The 20,564-nt window shown below is 49.1% G+C and overlaps 1 protein-coding gene across 1 annotated transcript in view; it reads right to left on the bottom strand.

The window, feature by feature from the left end:
- SLC35F4 (solute carrier family 35 member F4) overlaps window positions 1-9,463 on the bottom strand; it is a 117,015-nt gene extending 107,552 nt beyond the window's left edge. The window contains exon 1 of the mRNA XM_033167992.1: window positions 9,282-9,463. Within this exon, the coding sequence (XP_033023883.1) occupies window positions 9,282-9,384 (103 nt within the window). The 5' untranslated portion in view covers window positions 9,385-9,463. The remainder of the gene's footprint in view (window positions 1-9,281) is intronic.
- Window positions 9,464-20,564: the final 11,101 nt, after the last annotated feature.

Genomic DNA, 20,564 nt, shown 5'->3' with positions numbered 1-20,564 from the left:
TTCCCCCCCCCTCTATTTTCTCCCTCTACCGCTTAAGCACCTGACTGTTTCTAATTGAAACCATCCAACGCAGAAATGTTCTATTCCACCAAAGGCGGCTCGCTTGCGGCTCGGCTCTTAAAAGCGAAATTTCTTTCACCGGAGAAGTTCTCCGTTAAGGCAGCACAGAAGGAAACCGTTCGATCCCCCACTGCCTAGTTCACACACTGGAAGGAAAAATGGAAACGGCAGGGCTGAGGATCATAGGGTGTCCAGCCCTGTCAGGTGAGGCTGGAGATTGGAATCCAATACCTTCCCGGCGGGTAACAGGGTGGCACAGTGGTTAGAGTGTCGGGCTACGGCCTGGGAGACCAGGGTTCAAATCCCCAGCTGGCCACAAAGTTCACTGGGCAACATTGGGCCAGTCACGGCCTCTCAGCCTAACCTGCCTCGCAGAGTTGTTGTATGGGAGGTGCCAATTTGAGCCCATTGGAGGAAAAGGTGGGATATAAATGCAAACAAACCAAGAATGTTCTTTACTACTGAGCTACAGCTTTTCCAGAACAGAGAATGTGTGCTGTCATTCCTCGGGCCAGACGTTGCTGGACTACAACTCCCATCATCCATCGCTATTGGACATGCTGGCTGGGGCTGGTGGGCGTTGGAGTCTGCGAGGCAAGTGACTTTCCAACCCTCCTCCAGACAAGGTACAGTAAAGGGTATTTTGCCTTAACACCCTACAGGAGTCTGGCTGGCCATGGCTGCAGTTCTAGACTCAATAGGCCTCTGAGCATGTGCAGTGCATTTCTCTTCTACACCCCTGAGCAGCTGCATTGTCATGCTATCATTAGAACTGTCCCAATTCTCTGAGCAGTGATTAATTGATTTGATTGATTGCTTATATTTCTACTAGCTGACCCGGCCATACGTTGCTGTTGCTGATTTGAAAGCGTATGGTTTCGAATACCTTATTTTGCTGAAGTGTAGGATTTCTGCTGCCCGTTGTGGTGTTCCATTTTTGTCTTTGTGCGTACAACTTCTTATTACTGTTATTCCAGTTTTGAGGTGTTTTGTTACGATTGTCTATGGGTTGTTTTGACGTTTTGGATGTGTCTCTGGAGGTGGGCGAGATGAGGCAATAAATGGCGGACGGGGCTTTGCCGGTCCGCATGGCTCGGCTCTGTACAGGCGGTGGAAGCGGTGTTGAAAACTCGCTGCATGTGGAGCTGGGGGAAGTGAGGCCACAAATGCCGGGCGCGGCCTTGCTGCCTGGCCTGGCTATGTGTAGGCGAAGGCAACAGCAATGTTTCTGGGCAATCTGCCTTTCCATTGTACGGTGGCAGTGACGTCTGAAGAAGAGGAGGAGGGGTAGAGACGGTTGTACTGTGCTGTAGCTTCTAACGTCCAGTGGAGGGCGCTAATTTTTTTGCCCAAAATCATATTTTTACCTATTAAAAATATGGTATCTGTACAATCTAATTATGTATGATCACTCCCATATGGCCATAGAACGTTGTGTCCAAATTTGAGCAAAATCGGCCAAGCGGTTACAGGGCAAGGCGATCGCAAACAAACACCCAACTTGAACATATGCTGTGATTCAAATGATCCCCAAAGCGGCCGACAAACAATAAATAATAACAACTTGGTAGCACAATAACAGAACATCAGAGATACAACATACAGGTGAAACTCGAAAAATTAGAATTTCGTGGAAAAGTCCATTTATGTAAGCAACTGTTTTCATTAGCTACTGGAGTTTAATATATGAGATAGACTCATGACATGCAAAGCGAGATATGTCAAGCCTTTGTTTGTTATAATTGTGATGGTTATGGCGTACAGCTGATGAGAACCCCAAAGTTGCAATTGTGAATTTGGGGTTTTCATCAGCTGTACGCCATAACATCACAATTATAACAAATAAAGGCTTGACATATCTCGCTTTGCATGTCACGAGTCTATCTCATATATTAGTTTCACCTTTTAAGTTGAATTACTGAAAGAAACGAACCTCTCCACAATATTCTAATTTTTCGAGTTTCACCTGTAAATCATAGTGAAGAATTAACGGGCCATCAGTAAAACAATTAGAAAGCACCATTTACAAAGCAACAACTACAAAATAAGCGAAACGTCACAACGAAAGCAAGAGTCGTTTTATATTATTAACAAATCAATAGAACACCTGAAATCTATAAAACAAAATAAACAACATTAACAAAACAGCAGCCAAAAATAAATGAAGTCGTGTTAAGTTCGTACACCCCGTGACTCTGCCAGAGATAGGTAGGTAGCTGTGTTGGTCTGCCATAGTCAAAACGAAAAAAAAAAAAATCCTTCCAGTAGCACCTTAGAGACCAACTAAGTTTGTTCTTGGCATGAGCTTTCGTGTGCATGCACACTTCTTCAGATACACACTAGATCTGTACATCGATTGCTTCCGCCACAGAATCCAAATGGATGTGACCAGAGGTGTATCTGAAGAAGTGTGCATGCACACTGTTACGGAAATTATGGGGGGGGGGTCACCTAAGCAAAGTCTCCTCCTGAGTAAACTCATTTGGGGTATGGAGTGATGCCCTTAAGGGGACCCATCTCTCTGCCATGATCCAGTAGGCGAGAGACCACGTACACAGGGAAATGCCTCAGCAGGTAATCTCTGGGTGCTTCAGGAAGCCACTGGGCTAATATCCCTCAGCTGGAATCCCATTGTTCTCTCCCAGATGAGTGCTCAAGGTATCCTTGCCAATTGTTGTTGTTGTTCAGTCGTTCAGTCGTGTCCGACTCTTCGTGACCCCATGGACCAGAGCACGCCAGGCACGCCTATCCTTCACTGCCTCTCGCAGTTTGGCCAAACTCATGTTAGTAGCTTCAAGAACACTGTCCAACCATCTCATCCTCTGTCGTCCCCTTCTCCTTGTGCCCTCCATCTTTCCCAACATCAGGGTCTTTTCTAGGGATTCTTCTCTTCTCATGAGGTGGCCAAAGTACTGGAGCCTCAACTTCAGGATCTGTCCTTCTAGTGAGTACTCAGGGCTGATTTCTTTGAGAATGGATAGGTTTGATCTTCTTGCAGTCCACGGGACTCTCAAGAGTCTCCTCCAGCACCATAATTCAAAAGCATCAATTCTACGGCGATCAGCCTTCTTTATGGTCCAGCTCTCACTTCCGTACATTACTACTGGGAAAACCATAGCTTTAACTATACGGACTTTTGTCGGCAAGGTGATGTCTTTGCTTTTTAAGATGCTGTCTAGGTTTGTCATTGCTTTTCTCCCAAGAAGCAGGCGTCTTCTGATTGCTGAAGTGTAGGATTTCTGCTGCCCTTGCCAATACTTAACACCAATTCACATTGGCCCAGGGCTATCTCCCTGATATTGCTCTGTTTCCCCCATATGCAAATCTTGTCTTTCCTATATGTCAATCATGTATAACCCTTCCCTTTAGTGATGTAGTGATGATGTAGTAATGATGTTTCCAAACTGTATTCTGGGATATGATAGGAGTTTTTAAAAGTTCTTGTAACACTGTTCTGGGTGTGCAGTTTTGACTGTGACCTATTGCGCAATAAACCCTGTCTTGTCCTTGCTCCAGTGGCTGGACTTCTTTTATTTAACTCCGCAGAAACCAGTGGGCTTATCCCTAAGGGCCAGGTGGCTGGGCAGTTCCACACCTGGGATTTTTTTCCCCGTAACAACACGAAAGCTCATACCAAGAACAAACTTAGTTGGTCTCTAAGGTGCTACTGGAAGGAATCTTTTTTATTTTTTATTTTGTTCTGCCAGAGATGCGGTGCTTACTGAGCCATGGGGATACCCTGCCTGCCCCATAGGGAGAAGAGATTCAGGGGATAGATCCCACGGCTGCCTCTTCAAGGCTTCTGGCTAAGGGAATGAGCTGTCAGCTTTGCATGCCAACGGGTCCCAGCTTCAAATGTCAGCATCTCCAGTTCGGGCTGGAAACGCTCCCCATCTGAAACCCTGGAGAGCTCCTGCCAGTCAGTGCAGACAATACTGAACCAGATGGACCAAGGGTCTATGTAAGGGGCTTTCCTATGATGTCGCAGTGCAGGCAGGCTGACATCTGGCAGTGAGAATCAGGAGGAAAAGCAGGATCCGTCCCAAGTTGCTATGCATTCGAGGGCACATCTAGCTTAAGCCTCTGCCCTCAGCCTGTTCCCAACTGAAGGCTGCCCTTTCCTCACAGACATTTGGGTTGCCACATTCCTTAGCAAGGGGGAGAAGGTATCCCAGTCGCCCATCTGCAGGCCATTCATAAGGCCAACCATTAAGGGCCATAGGCCTATTATTTGGTTCCCATAGCAACCCATCACCTCTAATTTACCAAGCAAGGGAATATGCCAGGCCAGATCTGTTGAGGAAGATTCTCTTTCTCTTCCCCAGAATCTTTCTCTTTCTCTTTTCCAGAATCCAGAGATCCACCAACTTGGAACGAGACCCTGGGAGGACATTTAGCCCAACCCCCACAAATACGTGCCATCTTTTGACATTATAATACAGTGATGAATAAATGGTAGTTAAGAACATAGGAAGGGACCCAGGTGGCGCTTTGGGTTAAACCACAGAGTCTAGGGCTTGCTGATCAGAAGGTCGGCGGTTTGAATCCCCGCCACGGGGTGAGCTCCCGTTGCTCGGTCCCTGCTCCTGCCCACCTAGCAGTTTGAAAGCACGTCAAAGTGCGAGTAGATAAATAGGGACCGCTCCGGCGGGAAGGAAAACGGCGTTTCTGTGCGCTGCTCTAGTTCGCCAGAAGCGGCTTTGTCATGCTGGCCACATGACCCGGAAGCTGTCTACGGACAAACGCTGGCTCCCTCGGCCTATAGAGCGAGATGAGCGCCACAACCCCAGAGTCGGACACGACTGGACCTGATGGTCAGGGGTTCCTTTACCTTTACCTTAAGAACATATGAAGAGACTGCTGACCGCATCCACGTGATACAATTACAACACGTTTTACATTTCCCCCCAAGGAATCCTGGGAATTGTAGTTCACCACGCCCGACAGAGGTACGATTGCCAGCATCCTTAACAAACTAAGGTTCCCAGGATTATTCAGGGGAAGCCATGGGCTGTAAAGGTGATACGAGACCTGTTCAGGAGCCATATCCAACTCCCACCCATATATCTTTTGGAGGTGGGGTCCAAAAATGCTGTAATCATGTAGGGGGCCCCAGATGGATAACACCCACACCCACACCCTGCTCAGAGCTTGCAATAATGAGAAGTCACTTCCCCCAGACTTCTCCCAGACCCCATGCAAAAGAAGACAACACGGATAACGCCAAGGTAACGCAGTGCCCTGCTGCCTCGAAGCAGCTGCAGGATCAGGCCAGTGGCCCACCGAGTCCAGCATCCTCTTCTCAGCAGTGGCCAACCGGATGCCTGTGGGAATCCTGCAAGCAGGATCCAAGCCCAAGAGCAACTCTCTCCTCCTGAGGTTTCCAGCAACTGGTCTTCAGAAGCATTGCTGTCTCCAACTGAGGAGGGAGAGATTAGCCACCTCTCGGCCACCAGAGACGAATGGCAGATTTAAGTTGATGGATTATGCCGAAATGGCAAAAATGACCTGAAGAATCAGAAATCAGGGAAACCCAACATTTTAATAAAGAATGGGGGAAATTCATAATTGGCCTTAAAAACCACTGGAAACAGTTAAAATTGTTAGTAGGGTAGGGGCAACACTTGTAGTTCAGTGTTGAATTTTGGATATAATAGAGAGGTAAAAGATTTGGATTATTATAAAAGGAGGAAATGATTAACAATAGGACCCACAATGGGGAGGAGGGAAGCCCAGGAGATTCTTTGGGATCTTGTCTTTATGTTGTATGTTGGATATGTGATTGTAAAGCTGTAATTTGAAAAATCAAATAATTTTTTTTAAAAAAACAACAAACCCACTAAGCCCTGAGCAAGGTTCCTGCCTCATACAAGTCACTCCATCCAGCTCAGTCTTAAGCAATCTGACCGAGCTCTCTGGTTGTTTCAGGGAAGGAGTCTCAGCAGAAGCCAGGAGTCGAACCCGGCACCTTCTGCGTGGCAAAGCAGAAGCTCTACCAATGAGCTACCATTTCTGACCCAGTGGGTGTCCCACTGGAAGAGGCAGGACACCCCGCAGGCCTCTGCAATAATGCCCCCCCCTCGGCCACTGATCTATGGGAATGGGACTGTAGCAATAGAACACATGCTTTGCATGCAGAAGGTTCCAGGGTCAAGCCCTTCAAAGATCTGGTTTCATAGCTAATTGCAGAGTTGGAAGGGGCCACAAGGGTCATCTAGCCCAACCCCCCTTGCAATGCAGGAAACCTTCGCCCCAACCCAGGGCTCGAACCCATGACCCTGAGATTAAGAGTCTCATGCTCTACTGACTGAACTAAAGAGAGAGTCGCTGAAGTCAGAATGCAGAGACCTTGGGCAAATAGTTTGACCTGAATTGAGGCAGCTGGCTATACCATCAGAGTCTGCAGGGTTTCAGGCAAGAAGTCCCTCCCAGGCCCACCTGGAGGTGCCGAGGACTGAACTTGGGGCTTTCTGCGTGCAAGGCTGAGAGCTATGGCGTTTACATTTAAAACAGTAGCAAGTTTCTAGTCCTCATTGTCAATTCAAACAAGAACCTAGGAACCTGCCTTAACCACCCCTCTTCTGCACTCCTTGGGAACAGAAGATGCTGCCTTCTACGGTCACACCATTGGTCCATCTAGCTCCATATTGTCTACACTGGCTGGCAGCAGCTCTTCGGGCTTTCAGGCAGGGGGCATTGCCAGCCCTGCCTGGAGATGCCAGGTATCGCAAGCAAGATGCCCTTCCTCATACTCCACCGGCAATTCCCTGTCATTTGTTTTATTCCGCCCGCCGCCACCCCTTCTTGGCCGGAGGCTTCCACACCCTTGCAAAGGCTCCCAGGGGCTCCCAGCCCTTTGCTAACCTGGCAGTTGTACCTCGCTGGCGTTTGGGTGCCCCACACCACTGCCTTTTTGGGTGCCCCACACCAAATCAGGAAGAAGGAGCACGTTTTGCATCACTTCCCAGCTGCAACAACATAGGCAGGAAGAGTTTGGCCCGGGAAATCTAGTCTCCCAGGTTGCAGGATTTAACCGCCCCTCTTCTACGCCGCTTAGGAACAGAGGGCAGCTGCCTTATACTTTCTAAGTCAGACCACTGCTCCATCTAGCTCCATATTCTCTACACGGGCTGGCAGCAACTCTCTGGGGTTTCAGGCAGGCATCTCCTTGAGCCCTACAAGGAGACGCTGGGGACTGAACCTGGGAACTTCTGCATGCATTGCAGATGCTCTACCACTGAACGCCAACCCTTGAGATTCATGCACTGCAGGGGGTTGGACTAGATGACCCCCAGGGTCCCTTCCAACTCTACAGTTCTATGATTCCAGGATTGCACAATTAAAGACGCCAGTTGTGAATCATTCCAGCAGCACCCCCTCCTTTTTTAAAAAAATGAATCACTGCCCAAGTAGTGTTTTGGGAAGGCTGGTCCAAAACTATATGAAACATCTAATAACTTACGATGCTATTCCCAGGACACCACAAACCGTAGCAGTCTTTCTGCTCATTTTCACCACTGCTGTGGTTGTACGTGTGATTTAAGAACTGCAGGTTGCACGGCCACCCTCAAAATGCCTTTTTAACACCCACAGTATGCCATTTCATGCTTTCTGCCAGAATTGCAAAAAAACAAAGAAGCGAAAAGCCAAAGAACTACATCCGAATTTCCACTACAGTGAATTAAGACAGAGAAGCCAAGACAAATTAGACAAATGAACGGAAATCTTATCGTTCCAATGGCAAAACACTGGCAGGTGGTTTTCTTAGCAAAGAGACAACATTATTTCCACGTTGCATAAAAGAAGCCGCACTCCTCACTGCAGGTAGATGAAAGGTTATAAGAGTTGCCCGTTAAAAACTTGAATATTGGCCTCCTCTCCAGATCATGTTGAGCTGCAATAAATGCAAGCGGCCCCTTTCTGGACTGCGAATCAAAGCAGTGACAGATCTCCAGTAGCTTCCAGATGATAAGAGATAATGCCACTCGTGTTTATTTGCAGGTGGCATATTATTATTGCTGTTATTCCACCAAACAATAATAATAATCATAGCCCCTGTTATTAATACACTGGGTTAGGCACTTTTGGTTTTCTACTAAAGAGGTTGGTGCATGTTTAAAATAATTAAAAATCTTGAAACTTTTCCAGGAAAGTTGCACCGCTGCAAAATGAAGAATCATGGGGTGTGTTTTTTTCCCAAATAGCTTGGCCGTAATCCAAGACCGTCTTTACAATGCAATTCTGCACATATCTGCTGCAATGGGGCTTACTCCCAGGTAAGCAGACAAAAGACTGCAGGCTTAAGCATGCTAAAATTAGTGCAAAGGACTGGGCTTCAGAGCTTCACCATCCTGAACACCAGCCATGGCTAGGGCCAAAACCCTTTCAAAATCCCTCTGGGCTAATAACCTGTCAGCGGATCATGTGGCGGTGAGTCCCACAAGCTCATTATGTGCAAAGAAGTAACCCCCTGGGGGGAAAAAGAAGTGACCCCCCCCCCGTTTCTCCACCCAAGGCACCACTTTAAACACCTCTGTCGTGTCCGCCACCTCTCAGGAGTCCCTCCACAGCCGCAATCTGTGCCTCCTGCTTCACACGTGCAGCAGGGTAGACCTCCCCGCACGATTACTGCAGCCCCATGCCGCGGGCAGGCCGTTCCCACGTGCCACCCTCGACACTTGATGCGGCAAGTCCTCAATTGCTGCCGTGCGGACGCTAGCCAGCAGCAGCAAACCTCTCTTTCACACGTGCACAAACACAGACACACCGCAGGCTCCTTCCTGCTTTTACACACACACATACACACACACACACCAAATACAACCACCTTTTTATAAATAAAAAACTGCACAATTCTGCAACAACCACAATCCACAGCAGCTTAAAATGCAAGAGGGGTCTGGAGAGGGCACCCCCCAGCCAGGAAGACACAGACCAGCCCCCCCTTTCTCCTCTCCCCCCTCCCACTTTCCAGCTGCAAAGGGGGTGGGGGGAGCGTGTAAACGTAAGAGATGGAGGGATCCTCGCTTGTTCTCACCACCCCACCCCGACACCCCCCACACCCCTCCCCACCAAGGAGTCACTTACTTCTCTGCAGTTTTCTCCCCCTCCGGAGAAACAGACCCCCCCCTCCCAAAAATAATAATAATTCGAAATACCCCTCCCTTCCAAGATGCTTTGCCCCCCCCCCCTCCTCCCCGGATCGCGGCGCTCGCGCTCACTTTTCTGGCTGGAATAGCCCGGGTAGTATCCATAGTAGCCGGTGATGCGCAGGATCCGGTCCTCGATGGTGGCCACCCCGTTGGGCGCCGCCTTGACGTCCATGCAGAGCGGCTGCGGGGGCAGCTCGGCCGGGGACAGCGGCGGCGGAGCCAGCCCGGGACGGCGCAGCGGGGAGCCGGGTGGGAGGCGGAGGAAACGGCGGGCACGACCCGGGGCGGGGAGCGAGCCGTCTGCGCTGGGGGCTGCCTGCGCTGCGCTTCTGCCGACGCCGACGCCGCTGCTGCCGCTATTGCTGCTTCTCCGCCGTGCAAAGAGCGGCTCCTCCGCATGATCGCAGAGGCTGCAGCCTCTCTCTCCCCCCCCCACTTCTCCCTCCCCTCCCTCCCTCTCGCCAGCTGAGCCAACCTCTTCCTCCGTCCAAATGCGCGCCCCCCCCCTACACACCCACACCGGCCACCCAGAAGTTTTTGCGCACTTTCCCCCAGGGATATCCAAAGTTCCCCTCCCTATTCCTGTTCTTTCTTGGGGGGGGGGGGGGCAGCCACAACGCAGCTGCACCGCACCGGCAGCGAGCAAAAGTTTGGTAGGATGGGGTTGGGGGGGGGGAGGGAGACGCTCTAGAGGTGGGGAGGGATTGGGGGGGGGGGGGATGGACCTGGCGTGTTGTGGGGTCGTCTTTTGCCTCCTAGTTGAGGACCCGTTAAGAGCATCGGGAGAGCCAAGTTTTTGGTAAGACGGGCGGGGGGGGGGAGAAACGTGGGCTCTAGATGTGGGGATTGGGGGGGGGGGGACAAATGAACCGGGGTGCTGCGTCGTCTTTTGTGGGGGGGCGTTGGCATCCTGCCTCCTCACTGAAGCCCAGAGCGTAAGAGGAACAAAAGTTTGGGAAGACAGGAGAGGATAGACGTGAACTCAAGAGGTGGGGGGGATTTTAACAATCATCCAGTCCAACCTCCTGTAGTAGTAGTAGTAGTAGTAGTAGTAATAATAATAATAATAATAATAATAATAATAATAATAATAATAATAATAATAATAATTTATTGCTTATACCCCGCCCATCTGGCTGGGCTTCCCCAGCCACTCTGGGCGGCTTCCAACAAAATATTAAAATCAAATACTCCATCAAACATTAAAAGCTTTCCTAAACAGGGCTGCAATGCAGAGAATATGCAGCTGTCCCATATGGGGATCAAACTTGCAGCCGTTGACATTATCAGTACTAAAGAAGCCAACTCCTAGGGGGGTTATGGGGGTTCTGGCCCCCACAATAAAATATTTGAGGGGGCCGGGGGGGCCCCTGCAAAGTTGATGGGCGCTCCCACTCAAATGGTGTGTGTGCACTGCACATAGCTGTCAAGTCTCCCTTTTTTAGCGGGAAACTCCCTTATTCCAAGCCGTTTCCCGCAGCTATCCCTTGTTGTTGATATCCCTTAAATTTCCCTTATTTCCGGGAAGGAGAGTTGGAGTCCGGGGACTCCTTGGGTTCCTGCCTTTCTCTACCCTGCCTGCCTGCCTGCCTGCCTGCCTGCCTACCTCACAGGGCTGTTGTGGGGATTAAATGAGGACGAGGACCAGGGAGCTCCTTGGAGAAAAAGGTGGAATATAAATACCTAATAACAAACAGACAGACAGATATATAAAGAAGAAGATAAAATAGACGAATGTTTCTTGGCAACAGGGGCTCCGTTAAGCATTGCTGCCCCTAACTGGAGGCAGAGCAGAGCCAACCTGGCCAGAAGCCATCAGTGGTCCTCTCCTCCTGCATGAATTTGCCTAATCCTTTTCTAAAGTTGGTTGCCGTCGCTGCTCGCTGTGGCAGGGAGTTCCAGAGGTTCACCGTGTGCTGCGTGAATAAGTGCTTTCTTTTCTCTGCCCTGATTTCTCTTTCCTGGGAGCTCTTTCCTAGTGTGAATTAATTTGTAACCTGGGGGGGGGGGATTACCGTGGCGTGGACTGTCCCTGAGAACCGTAGACTGTCCCCGGAACGGGTGAGGGTGCTGATCCCTTATTTTCAAATCCGAAACTTGACAGCTATGGCACTGCATCATGTGATCAATTGTGTGGGGCGGGGCTTACCTCTCCCCCCCCCCCATTCGTTCAGTTGGCATCTCTGATCAGCCCCCACTGGCTCTAAACAGCTGTCAGCCCAAGCATTCACAGTCCCAGTGGGCCAGCCAGGTACAACCCTGAGTACAGTAGAATTACTCCGTTTGGAAAGCTGGTCACTGTTGCCAAATGGTCATTAAAACCCTCTATTTTAACCCGCCTCAGCTTTGAACAGGTGTGGTAAAAATAGCAGCACCAGGCATTATATTCCTACAATGCGCTGCCTACTTTATGATTTATTTTAAGGAGACTTCCTTCTGGTCTTTGCTTCTTGCAGGATCACATTTTTTTAAAACAAATATATACACATTATTTGACACTGCAGACAGCATGGCTTAGAATTTCTTCTATAATATTTTTATTGATTTTCACAAAAAAACAAAAACATTGCATTAAAAAAAAGCATGGAATAAAACATTAAAAACAAATATATACACAATCGGAGGGATGTGGGTGCGCTGTGGTCTAAGCATGCACACGAAAGCTCATACCAAGAACAAACTTAGTTGGTCTCTAAGGTGCTACTGGAAAGAATTTTTTATTTTGTTTTAACTTTTCTCTATTCACTTCCTCTGTGCCAGGCATAATTTCATAAATTTCATGTATCTTCTTCCTCTCACTTTCTCTAAGCTACAAAAGTCCCAAACACTGCAACCTTCCTTCACCGGAGAGTCGCTCCATCCATCCCCTTGATCATTTTGGTTGCCCTTTTCTGAACCTTTCCCAACTCTGCAATATCCTTTTTGAGGTGAGGCGACCAGAACGGCACACAGTGTTCCAACTGCGGTCAGGTAATAGATCGGTACAATGGCATTGTGATGTTGACAGTTCTATTTTCAATTCCTTTCCCAATTGTCTGTGCTTTCTTTGTGGGGCTGCCGTGCCACCCTTGGCAGGCTGGGTGGAGAGTCAGCGCACAAGATTCCACCGCATAGCTGGACTGGTGAGGAAAATTCCCTCCACTAAGGAACTCCAATTGAGCTCAGAGGCAATCAGCCCCCTGAGGCACCAACATTTTTGTAAGCCGGGGGGGGGGGTACTCTCCAGTCCTCTTTCTCTGGCTCTCTTGACCAGGGGTCAGCAGACTTTTCCAGCAGGGGGCCAGTCCACTGTCCCTCAGACCTTGCAGGGGGCCGGATTATATTTGGGGGGGGGGGGATGAACAAATTCCTATGCCCCACAAATAACCCAGAGATGCATTTTAAATAAAAGGACACATTCTACTCATGTAAAAACACCGTTGATTCCCAGACTGTCCGTGGGCCGGATTGAAAAGGCGATTGGGTCGCATCCGGCCCCTGGGCCTTAGCTTGCCTACCCCTGCTCTTGACTGTCCCCAGGACACACCCTCTGCCTAGCCACACCCTCTTTCCCCAGGCCACGCCTCTCGCTGCCTCTGCTCCCCATCCATGAGTGTAAATCACACCAGGCACATTGGAGTTAACTCTTTATCAGCGAGAACAGGATCGGCACAGACTTGGTGGAGTGTCGGGCCGAATGAGCGCAGCAGCTCATCCCCAGTAGGTCTTGCCCCATGAATCACTTGCCAAGGCTAAAGGTCCATGCCGCCCTAGAGCTGTCCATGTCTCCTGCTTTCCCAGGTTTCTTCCAAGCAATCCGAGACTGTGCCTGCGTGAAGCCAACCTCTCCTCTGCCCTTTGCATACCTCTTCTGGTTCTGGGAGACATGCAGAAAGGGTGCTTGTTGCAGCAGGAGGGGGAGGCCCTCTGCCTCCTTCACCAGCCTGACCCATCTCGGCCTCTTGGCCTCCTTCCTCTCCTGCTTCAGCTTCTACCTCTGATTCTGGACTTCTCTCTGCCACAGACTCTCCTCGCTCACTGAGCCCTGTTAGCTCTCCAGCTACTGACACCTCCTCCCCATCTTCTCCCTCTGACCTCTCTTTGTTGTCCCACCACCGCCGCCTGGGCTCTGAGCCTTCTTCCCCTGGGGGTTCCCCAGCTGGTTTCTCCCACCATTCCTCTGCGTCCAACCAATCCACAACATTGCCAAACCGGAATGTGCCCTTGAACCAAAGGTGCCAGCTTGCGAGGGCGATGGGGGGAGGCACGTCGTGCATGTGATGTCGGGACATCCGGAGGGGCCAAACGCGGCACAGCCTCAATGGCTGGCATCTCCTGCTCTTGGTGCCACCACTGGCAGGAGGCTGCTTCAAACCTCTGCTGCAGGAGGAGGAGGAGGAGGAGGAAGAGGAAGAAGAAGAGGAGGAGGAGGAGGAGGAGGGACTTGATATCCCACCTTTCACTCCCCTTATAGAGTCCCAAAGTGGCTAACAATCGCCTTTCCCTTCCTCCCCCACAACAAACACTCTGTGAGGTGAATGGGGCTCAGAGACTTCAGAGAAGTGTGACTAGCCCAAGGTCACCCAGCAGCTGCATGTGGAGGAGAGGGGAATCGAACCCGGTTCACCAGATTACGAGTCTACTGCTCTTAACCACTACACCACACTGGAAAAGGAGTCTCTGTGCTTTTTGGACTTTGGGGGTGGGGCCCAGCCCCAGCCCCCAAAATATAAGGGGGACCAAAATGGCTCAGCCTTATGGAGCTGGCGCCCGTGCCTTGAACTCTGGCATTGCCTCTAATCATAATCATAATCATAATAATTTATTATTTATACCCCACCCATCTGGCTGGGTTTCCCCAGCCACTCTTGCTTGGCTGGATGGCAGATATAGACAACTGTGCACAAAATACTAGTCTACTGTGCAGAGGTAAAATGAATATTCATTGTCCCACCCATCAACTGCATGCGGCCCCTGGAAGGTTGCACAGTAGAAAATGTGGCCCTCAGGTTAAAAAAAAATACTCAAACAATGAGAAGTACCACAGTGGTGCTAAACAGCAAAAGTAACAACAAAACCACTGCACATCGGCTGAAATAATAATGACAAAAATAATAATAATAATACCAAAGATACTGTAATGAAGAATCAAACAATGGAACCAAATACACTTACATACATGTAACGTATATGACCAAAATCAATACAAAAGAACCATTCAGCTTGAGATGTATTCAAACAGCTCAGTGCCAACATAAGTTTTCAAAAGTTCACTAGGACAGAAAAACAAAGCTGTCGGTAGTGGGATGTAGTCATCTTGAATTCTTTCACAGAGTGGCACCTGAGAAGAAGGAAGAAGACCTGCCTTCCGGATTACAACAGGTTTCGCAAAGGAAGCTTCATCAGTTCTGTGTAGATAATATGTCAATTACAATACAATAAACAATCATGACAGACTGTACAAATTATATAATGCCATATATTATCAAAAAAATACTCACCATTGTCCCGCACAGGGTGCCGAGCTAAGGAAGCTAATAATAATAATAATAATAATAATAATAATAATAATAATAATTTTTATGCGGGTAACTATTCAGGCCCAGTTTAGATGGGCGATTGAGTTGCCGCAGCTATGGCGTAGCACACTTGAGAGCATGCACAGAATGGAAGGGAAGAGGGCATGCAAAATCAGGAATATTTAGGGGAACGCCAAAATTTCTTCCCGCACAGAGCACCATGTTACCAAAGTCTAACCCTGGACTAACCTACAGCGTGTAATTAACATCATGCAATGTCTTTAAAAAGTTGGGGGCTCCCTACATTTTGAAGCACACAAGCACCTGTCAAATACCTGGGAAAGATGTAGCAATAAAGTGAGCTGCCAAGTCCTTCAGGGCAATGCATAGTCCATCCAATAACATCTCAATTCTGTCACTCGAGTAAAAATTGCCAAGGGCGTTTGGACAAGCCTCTCTTTGTTCAGAGGCTATCTTCCAAGAGTTACAACATTATATCTTGTGGGCAAAATCAACGGGGTATTTGTAGTGGGAAGCAGCGAAGGATGAGAAATCTGGCATCCTCGGACTTTTCAGGGCTGAACCTCTCCATTTTGTAGCCCATTTGGGGATGGTCAAGTTGGGAAAGCCCAAGTCCACATGGCTTCTCCCCAAGCTGAAGTCCACCCCTCACAGAACTGCAATTCCCAGCACCCTTAACAAACTACAGATCCCAGGATTCTTTGGAAAGGAAAGCATGTGCCTTGTGTATATATGGCATGCGGGGGGGGGGGTAGTACCATCCCTTCCCCCCATAATGCCCCTCAGAGCAATACTTTGTTGTTGTTGTTCAGTCGTTCAGTCGTGTCCGACTCTTCGTGACCCCATGGACCAGAGCACGCCAGACACACCTATCCTCCACTGCCTCCCGCAGTTTGGCCAAACTCATGCCAGTCGCTTCAAGAACACTGTCCAACCATCTCATCCTCTGTCGTCTCCTTCTCCTTGTGCCCTCCATCTTTCCCAACATCAGGGTCTTTTCTAGGGAGTCTTCTCTTCTCATGAGGTGGCCAAAGTACTGGAGCCTCAACTTCAGGATCTGTCCTTCTAGTGAGGACTCAGGGCTGATTTCTTTAAGGATGGATAAGTTTGATCTTCTTGCATTCCATGGGACTCTCAGGAGTCTCCTCCAGCACCATAATTCAAAAGCAGGTTTACATCACAGTGGTTTACATCACAGTGGCACCCACCTCCTTCCAGTGTAGAAATGAGATGCTGGACCAATAGGCCTGTTAAGTAGTGGGTGGACACAGCAGACGACACAGTGATTTCCAAGCAGCTCTTGTTGATTCTCAGGCTGGAACAGAAGTGAGATGAAGGGCTCAGCAGCCTGCTTATATAGAACTCAGCTACAAAGCAACAGTAACAACTTTCTGTAGTTACCCAATCCCTGAACGTCACTTTTCAATCCTTCATTTGCATGTGCGGACCTGAGTGAAAACTGCAGCAGAATGAACTATATGCACACACCCCTAGTGGCCTAGGGTGAGAACTTCAATACATAACAAGGCCATACTGACTGGCAGTGGATCTCCTGGGTTTTAGACAGAGGACATTCCTGGTTTCAAATTGGGTTGGGGACCACGTGCAGAGATTCCTGCATAGCAGGGGGCTGGACTAGATGACCCTCTGGATCATTTCCAACACTCTGATTCCATGAAATGTCAAGCTATCCATCCTCACAGCCTTTACTGTGGTGGGGGGCACATTGTAAGCTGTGCGGCCCCAGCCTTTTGGCCCTTGAAGTCGATAGAAACCTGCTTCCCCAAATCTCTACATTTTCTTATTCTGGGTGCATGGCAGATTTTCTTTTTTCTTTTTTAAGGTAAAGGACCACTGGACGGTCCAGGAATCAGATCCTCCGTATCAGCAGAAGGAAAGAGAAGCAATTATGATCCAGATGCTACTTAGCGGCCCAAGGTGCAATCATTACGTCCCCACTGACTGTTGCCGGCTTAGCATCTCGAAACAGCATCAAAGGACTTCGCAAACATTAGCTGGCTAATGAAACGCCAAACTCCTTTTCCCTGAGCTGGGCTTTGAAGGAGCTTGTCATTGGCCCGGAAGACTCCCAAGGATTCCGCTGACCTCTCGGTTTTATGCTGAGATAGGTGAGAGGGTTCGATTGATTTTGTGCGCCGCCCCGTTTGGGACAATTAGCATCCCTAAAAACAATAAGCCGCACCATCAATCAGGCCTCATCCCAGATTGATTTCGGGCAGGCGGCAAAGACGTCTCTTTTCCATGTGGCTTTTAATGGCTTTTAATATGCAGCTGAAAGTTTTAACTGCCTCACTTTAAGGCTCCGGCTGGGTGTGGTGTGTATGAAAGGTTTGTTGTTGTTGTTGTTGTTGTTCAGTTGTTGTTGTTGTTGTTCAGTCGTGTCCGACTCTTCGTGACCCCATGGACCAGAGCACACCAGGCACGCCTATCCTTCACTGCCTCCCGCAGTTTGGCCAAACTCATGCCAGTCACTTCGAGAACACTGTCCAACCATCTCATCCTCTGTCGTCCCCTTCTCCTTGTGCCCTCCATCTTTCCCAACATCAGGGTCTTTTTCCAGGGAGTCTTCTCTTCTCATGAGATGGCCAAAGTACTGGAGCCTCAACTTCAGGATCTGTCCTTCTAGTGAGCACCCAGGGCTGATTTCCTTCAGAATGGAGAGGTTTGATCTTCTTGCAGTCCATGGGACTCTCAAGAGTCTCCTCCAGCACCTTAATTCAAAAGCATCAATTCTTCGGCGATCAGCCTTCTTTATGGTCCAGCTCTCACTTCCGTACATTACTACTGGGAAAACCATAGCTTTAACTATACAGGCAGTCGTGTATGAAAGGTAAGATTTAGCAATACCCCCTGTACGAAACCCCGGGAGTGCTGCTGCCAATCTGTGTAGACAACAGAATCGTAGAATCGTAGAGTTGGAAGGGACCCGAGGGTCATCTAGTCCAACCCCCTGCAATGCAGCAATCTCAGCTAAAGCATCCATGGCAGGTGTCCATCCAGCCTCCGCTTGGAAACCTCCAAGGAAGGATAGTCCCCCGCCTTCCAGGGGAGACCGTTCCCTTGTCAAACAGCTCTTACTGACAGAAAGTTTGTCCTGATGTTTAGCTGGAATCTCCTTTCTTGTAACTTGAAGCCATGGGTTCGAGTCCTACCCTCTGGAGCACAAGGGGAAGGGAAGGAGATGCACCTGAAGGTTATAGCGACACAGGATGAGGAGCAAGCTGCAAAGTTCCAACTTGGATGATGGGCTTGAGGGCATCCTGATCAAGTTTGCAGATGACACCAAATTTGGAGGGGTGGCTAATACCCCAGAGGACAGGATCACACTTCAAAATGACCTCAACAGATTAGAAAACTGGGCCAAAGCAAACAAGATGAATTTTAACAGGAAGAAATGTAAAGTACTACACTTGGGCAAAAAAAATGAAGGGCACAAATACTGGGTGGGTGACACCTGGCTTGAGAGCAGTACATGTGAAAAGGATCTAGGAGTCTTGGTAGACCACAAACTTGACATGAGTCAACAGTGTGATGCAGCAGCTAAAAAAGTCAGACCTCACCTGGAATACTGTGTCCAGTTCTGGGCACCACAGTTCAAGAAGGATACTGACAAGCTGGAACGTGTCCAGAGGAGGGCAACCAAAATGGTCAAAGACCTGGAAACAATGCCTTATGAGGAATGGCTTAGGGAGTTGGGTATGTTTAGCCTGGAGAAGAGAAGGTTAAGGGGTGATATGATAGCCATGTTCAAATATATAAAAGGATGTCATGTAGAGGAGGGAGAAAGGTTGTTTTCTGCTGCTTCAGAGAAGCGGACACGGGGCAATGGATTCAAACTACAAGAAAGAAGATTCCACCTAAACATTAGGAAGAACTTCCTTGCAGTGAGAGCTGTTCGCCAGTGGAATTTGCTACCAAGGAGTGTGGTGGAGTCTCCTTCTTTGGAGGTCTTTAAGCAGAGGCTTGACAGCCATCTGTCAGGAATGCTTTGATGGTGTTTCCTGCTTGGCAGGGGGTTGGACTGGATGGCCCTTGTGGTCTCTTCCAACTCTAGGATTCTAGGATTCTAAGTCATTTCCAAGCCCTCCTGTTTGGGGATCTCTCCTTTTCCTTCCGTAGACATGCTGGGCATATATTAATATTGGCGGTCGTAATAATGTAGAACAAACTCATCCTGCAGAATTGCTCCTGTGGCTCTTGTCCAAGCCACAAGGAAGTGCAGCCAGGACATGGTAGTCTATTTGGAGGCGACATTCGGAGACTCCTTAAGAATGTCAACAGCCTCTTGGCTGTCGCCATTGTGTCTGCTTTTCGAGGGGGAAACGTCAACCTAGGCTTCCTTTTAGGATTGTTATCTGTTTGTATTGAAATACTCACTGTGTAAGGATTTAGTTTAACAAAACAATTTTTTCCTGTATATCAGGGGGTCACAAAACTCTGGGTCTCCAGGTGTTGTTGTTAATTCCAGCTACTTTCCACCTCGGCGAGTGTAGCCGATGGCCGGGAATGGTGGGAGCTGTGCTCCAGGAAAACTGGAAGGATTAGACAAATGGATGGTGTCATGGACCTGCTGGATGACAATAAGTGCTGGGAGGCACCAACCGGGGAACCCCCAAGGGAAACCCTAGAGGGACAAGGCTCAGAGCTGGGGGATTGGTGGTGGGACACCGAGGAGAGGTCAGAGGGGGGAGATTGAGAGAGGTGCCGGATTCCGAAGGGGCAGCAGCGTTTGGTGAGCAGGAAGAGCGGTTCCGACTCTGAGGCAGAAGCAGAGGAGGGGGGTTGAGAGACTGCTGAGGAATCCAGGGGGGGGTCTCCCTCTCCTGCTGCGCCAATCTCCCCTCTCCACTGGTCTCCAAGTCATGAGAACAGCAGAACAGAGGCCCAGAGGTATGCAGATGTAGTTTGAGACTGCTTGGGAGAGGAAGAGCCTTGGAGAAGGTGGAAGACAGGGATCTTCAGCCCTGGCAACTGCTCCATAGGGGCAAGACCCACTGGGGAGTGTTGCTGAGACCACTAGGCCGAGTTGTATGTTCATTAACTGACAATGGAGATCTGCTTCCTTATTTGCTTACCTGTGTCATCATCATTATATTGTTGTTGTTGTTGTTGTTGTTGTTGTTGTTGTTGTTGTTGTTGTTATTATTATTATTATTATTATTATTATTATTATTATTATTATAGTTTATATACCTCCGTATACCCAGAGGTCTAAGGGTAGTTCACAGAAAATATCACACCAAATATAATCAGAAGCAACCCAATAATACCCCACCCCCACCCCCCACCCCAGAAAAGAACCACATTTTAAAAGGGTGTTGGAAAAAGGAACATTTTTGCCTGGCGCCTAAAGGTGTATAATGAAGGCGCCTGGCGGACTTCCCTGGGGAGAGCATTCCACAGACGGGGAGCCACTGCAGAGAAGGCCATAGGCATCTCAGCCACTGTGAGAGCAGGATTCTGGGCTAGATGGGCCTTTGGCCTGGTCCGGTGGGACTCTTCTTCCATTCTAGGGCCATAGCATCTGCCTTGCATGTAGAAGGTCCCAGGTTCAATTCCTGGCATGTCCGTAGGGGACTAGGAGGGTTCCCTGCCAGAACCTTTGTAGAGCTACTGCCCGTCAGTGGGGACAATGCTGTAGTAGATGGAAGACTCCTACGTTCGTGAACCAACGGGGCTGTGAACTTTCTCTTGTCTCCGAAAGAACCGAGTTGAGGAACATACTCAGGGCTGCTCCCCTCGAAGAACCTCTGCATAAGCAGAACGAGGGACTCGTGCAAATGGAACCAGTCCAAGTGACTGACATCTCCAC

This window comes from Lacerta agilis, chromosome 1, assembly GCF_009819535.1.
Source record: "Lacerta agilis isolate rLacAgi1 chromosome 1, rLacAgi1.pri, whole genome shotgun sequence".
NCBI classification, from domain to species: Eukaryota; Metazoa; Chordata; class Lepidosauria; order Squamata; family Lacertidae; genus Lacerta; species Lacerta agilis.
Note: the sequence above shows the minus strand (reverse complement) of the source record. Positions and strands in the feature narration are given on the sequence as shown.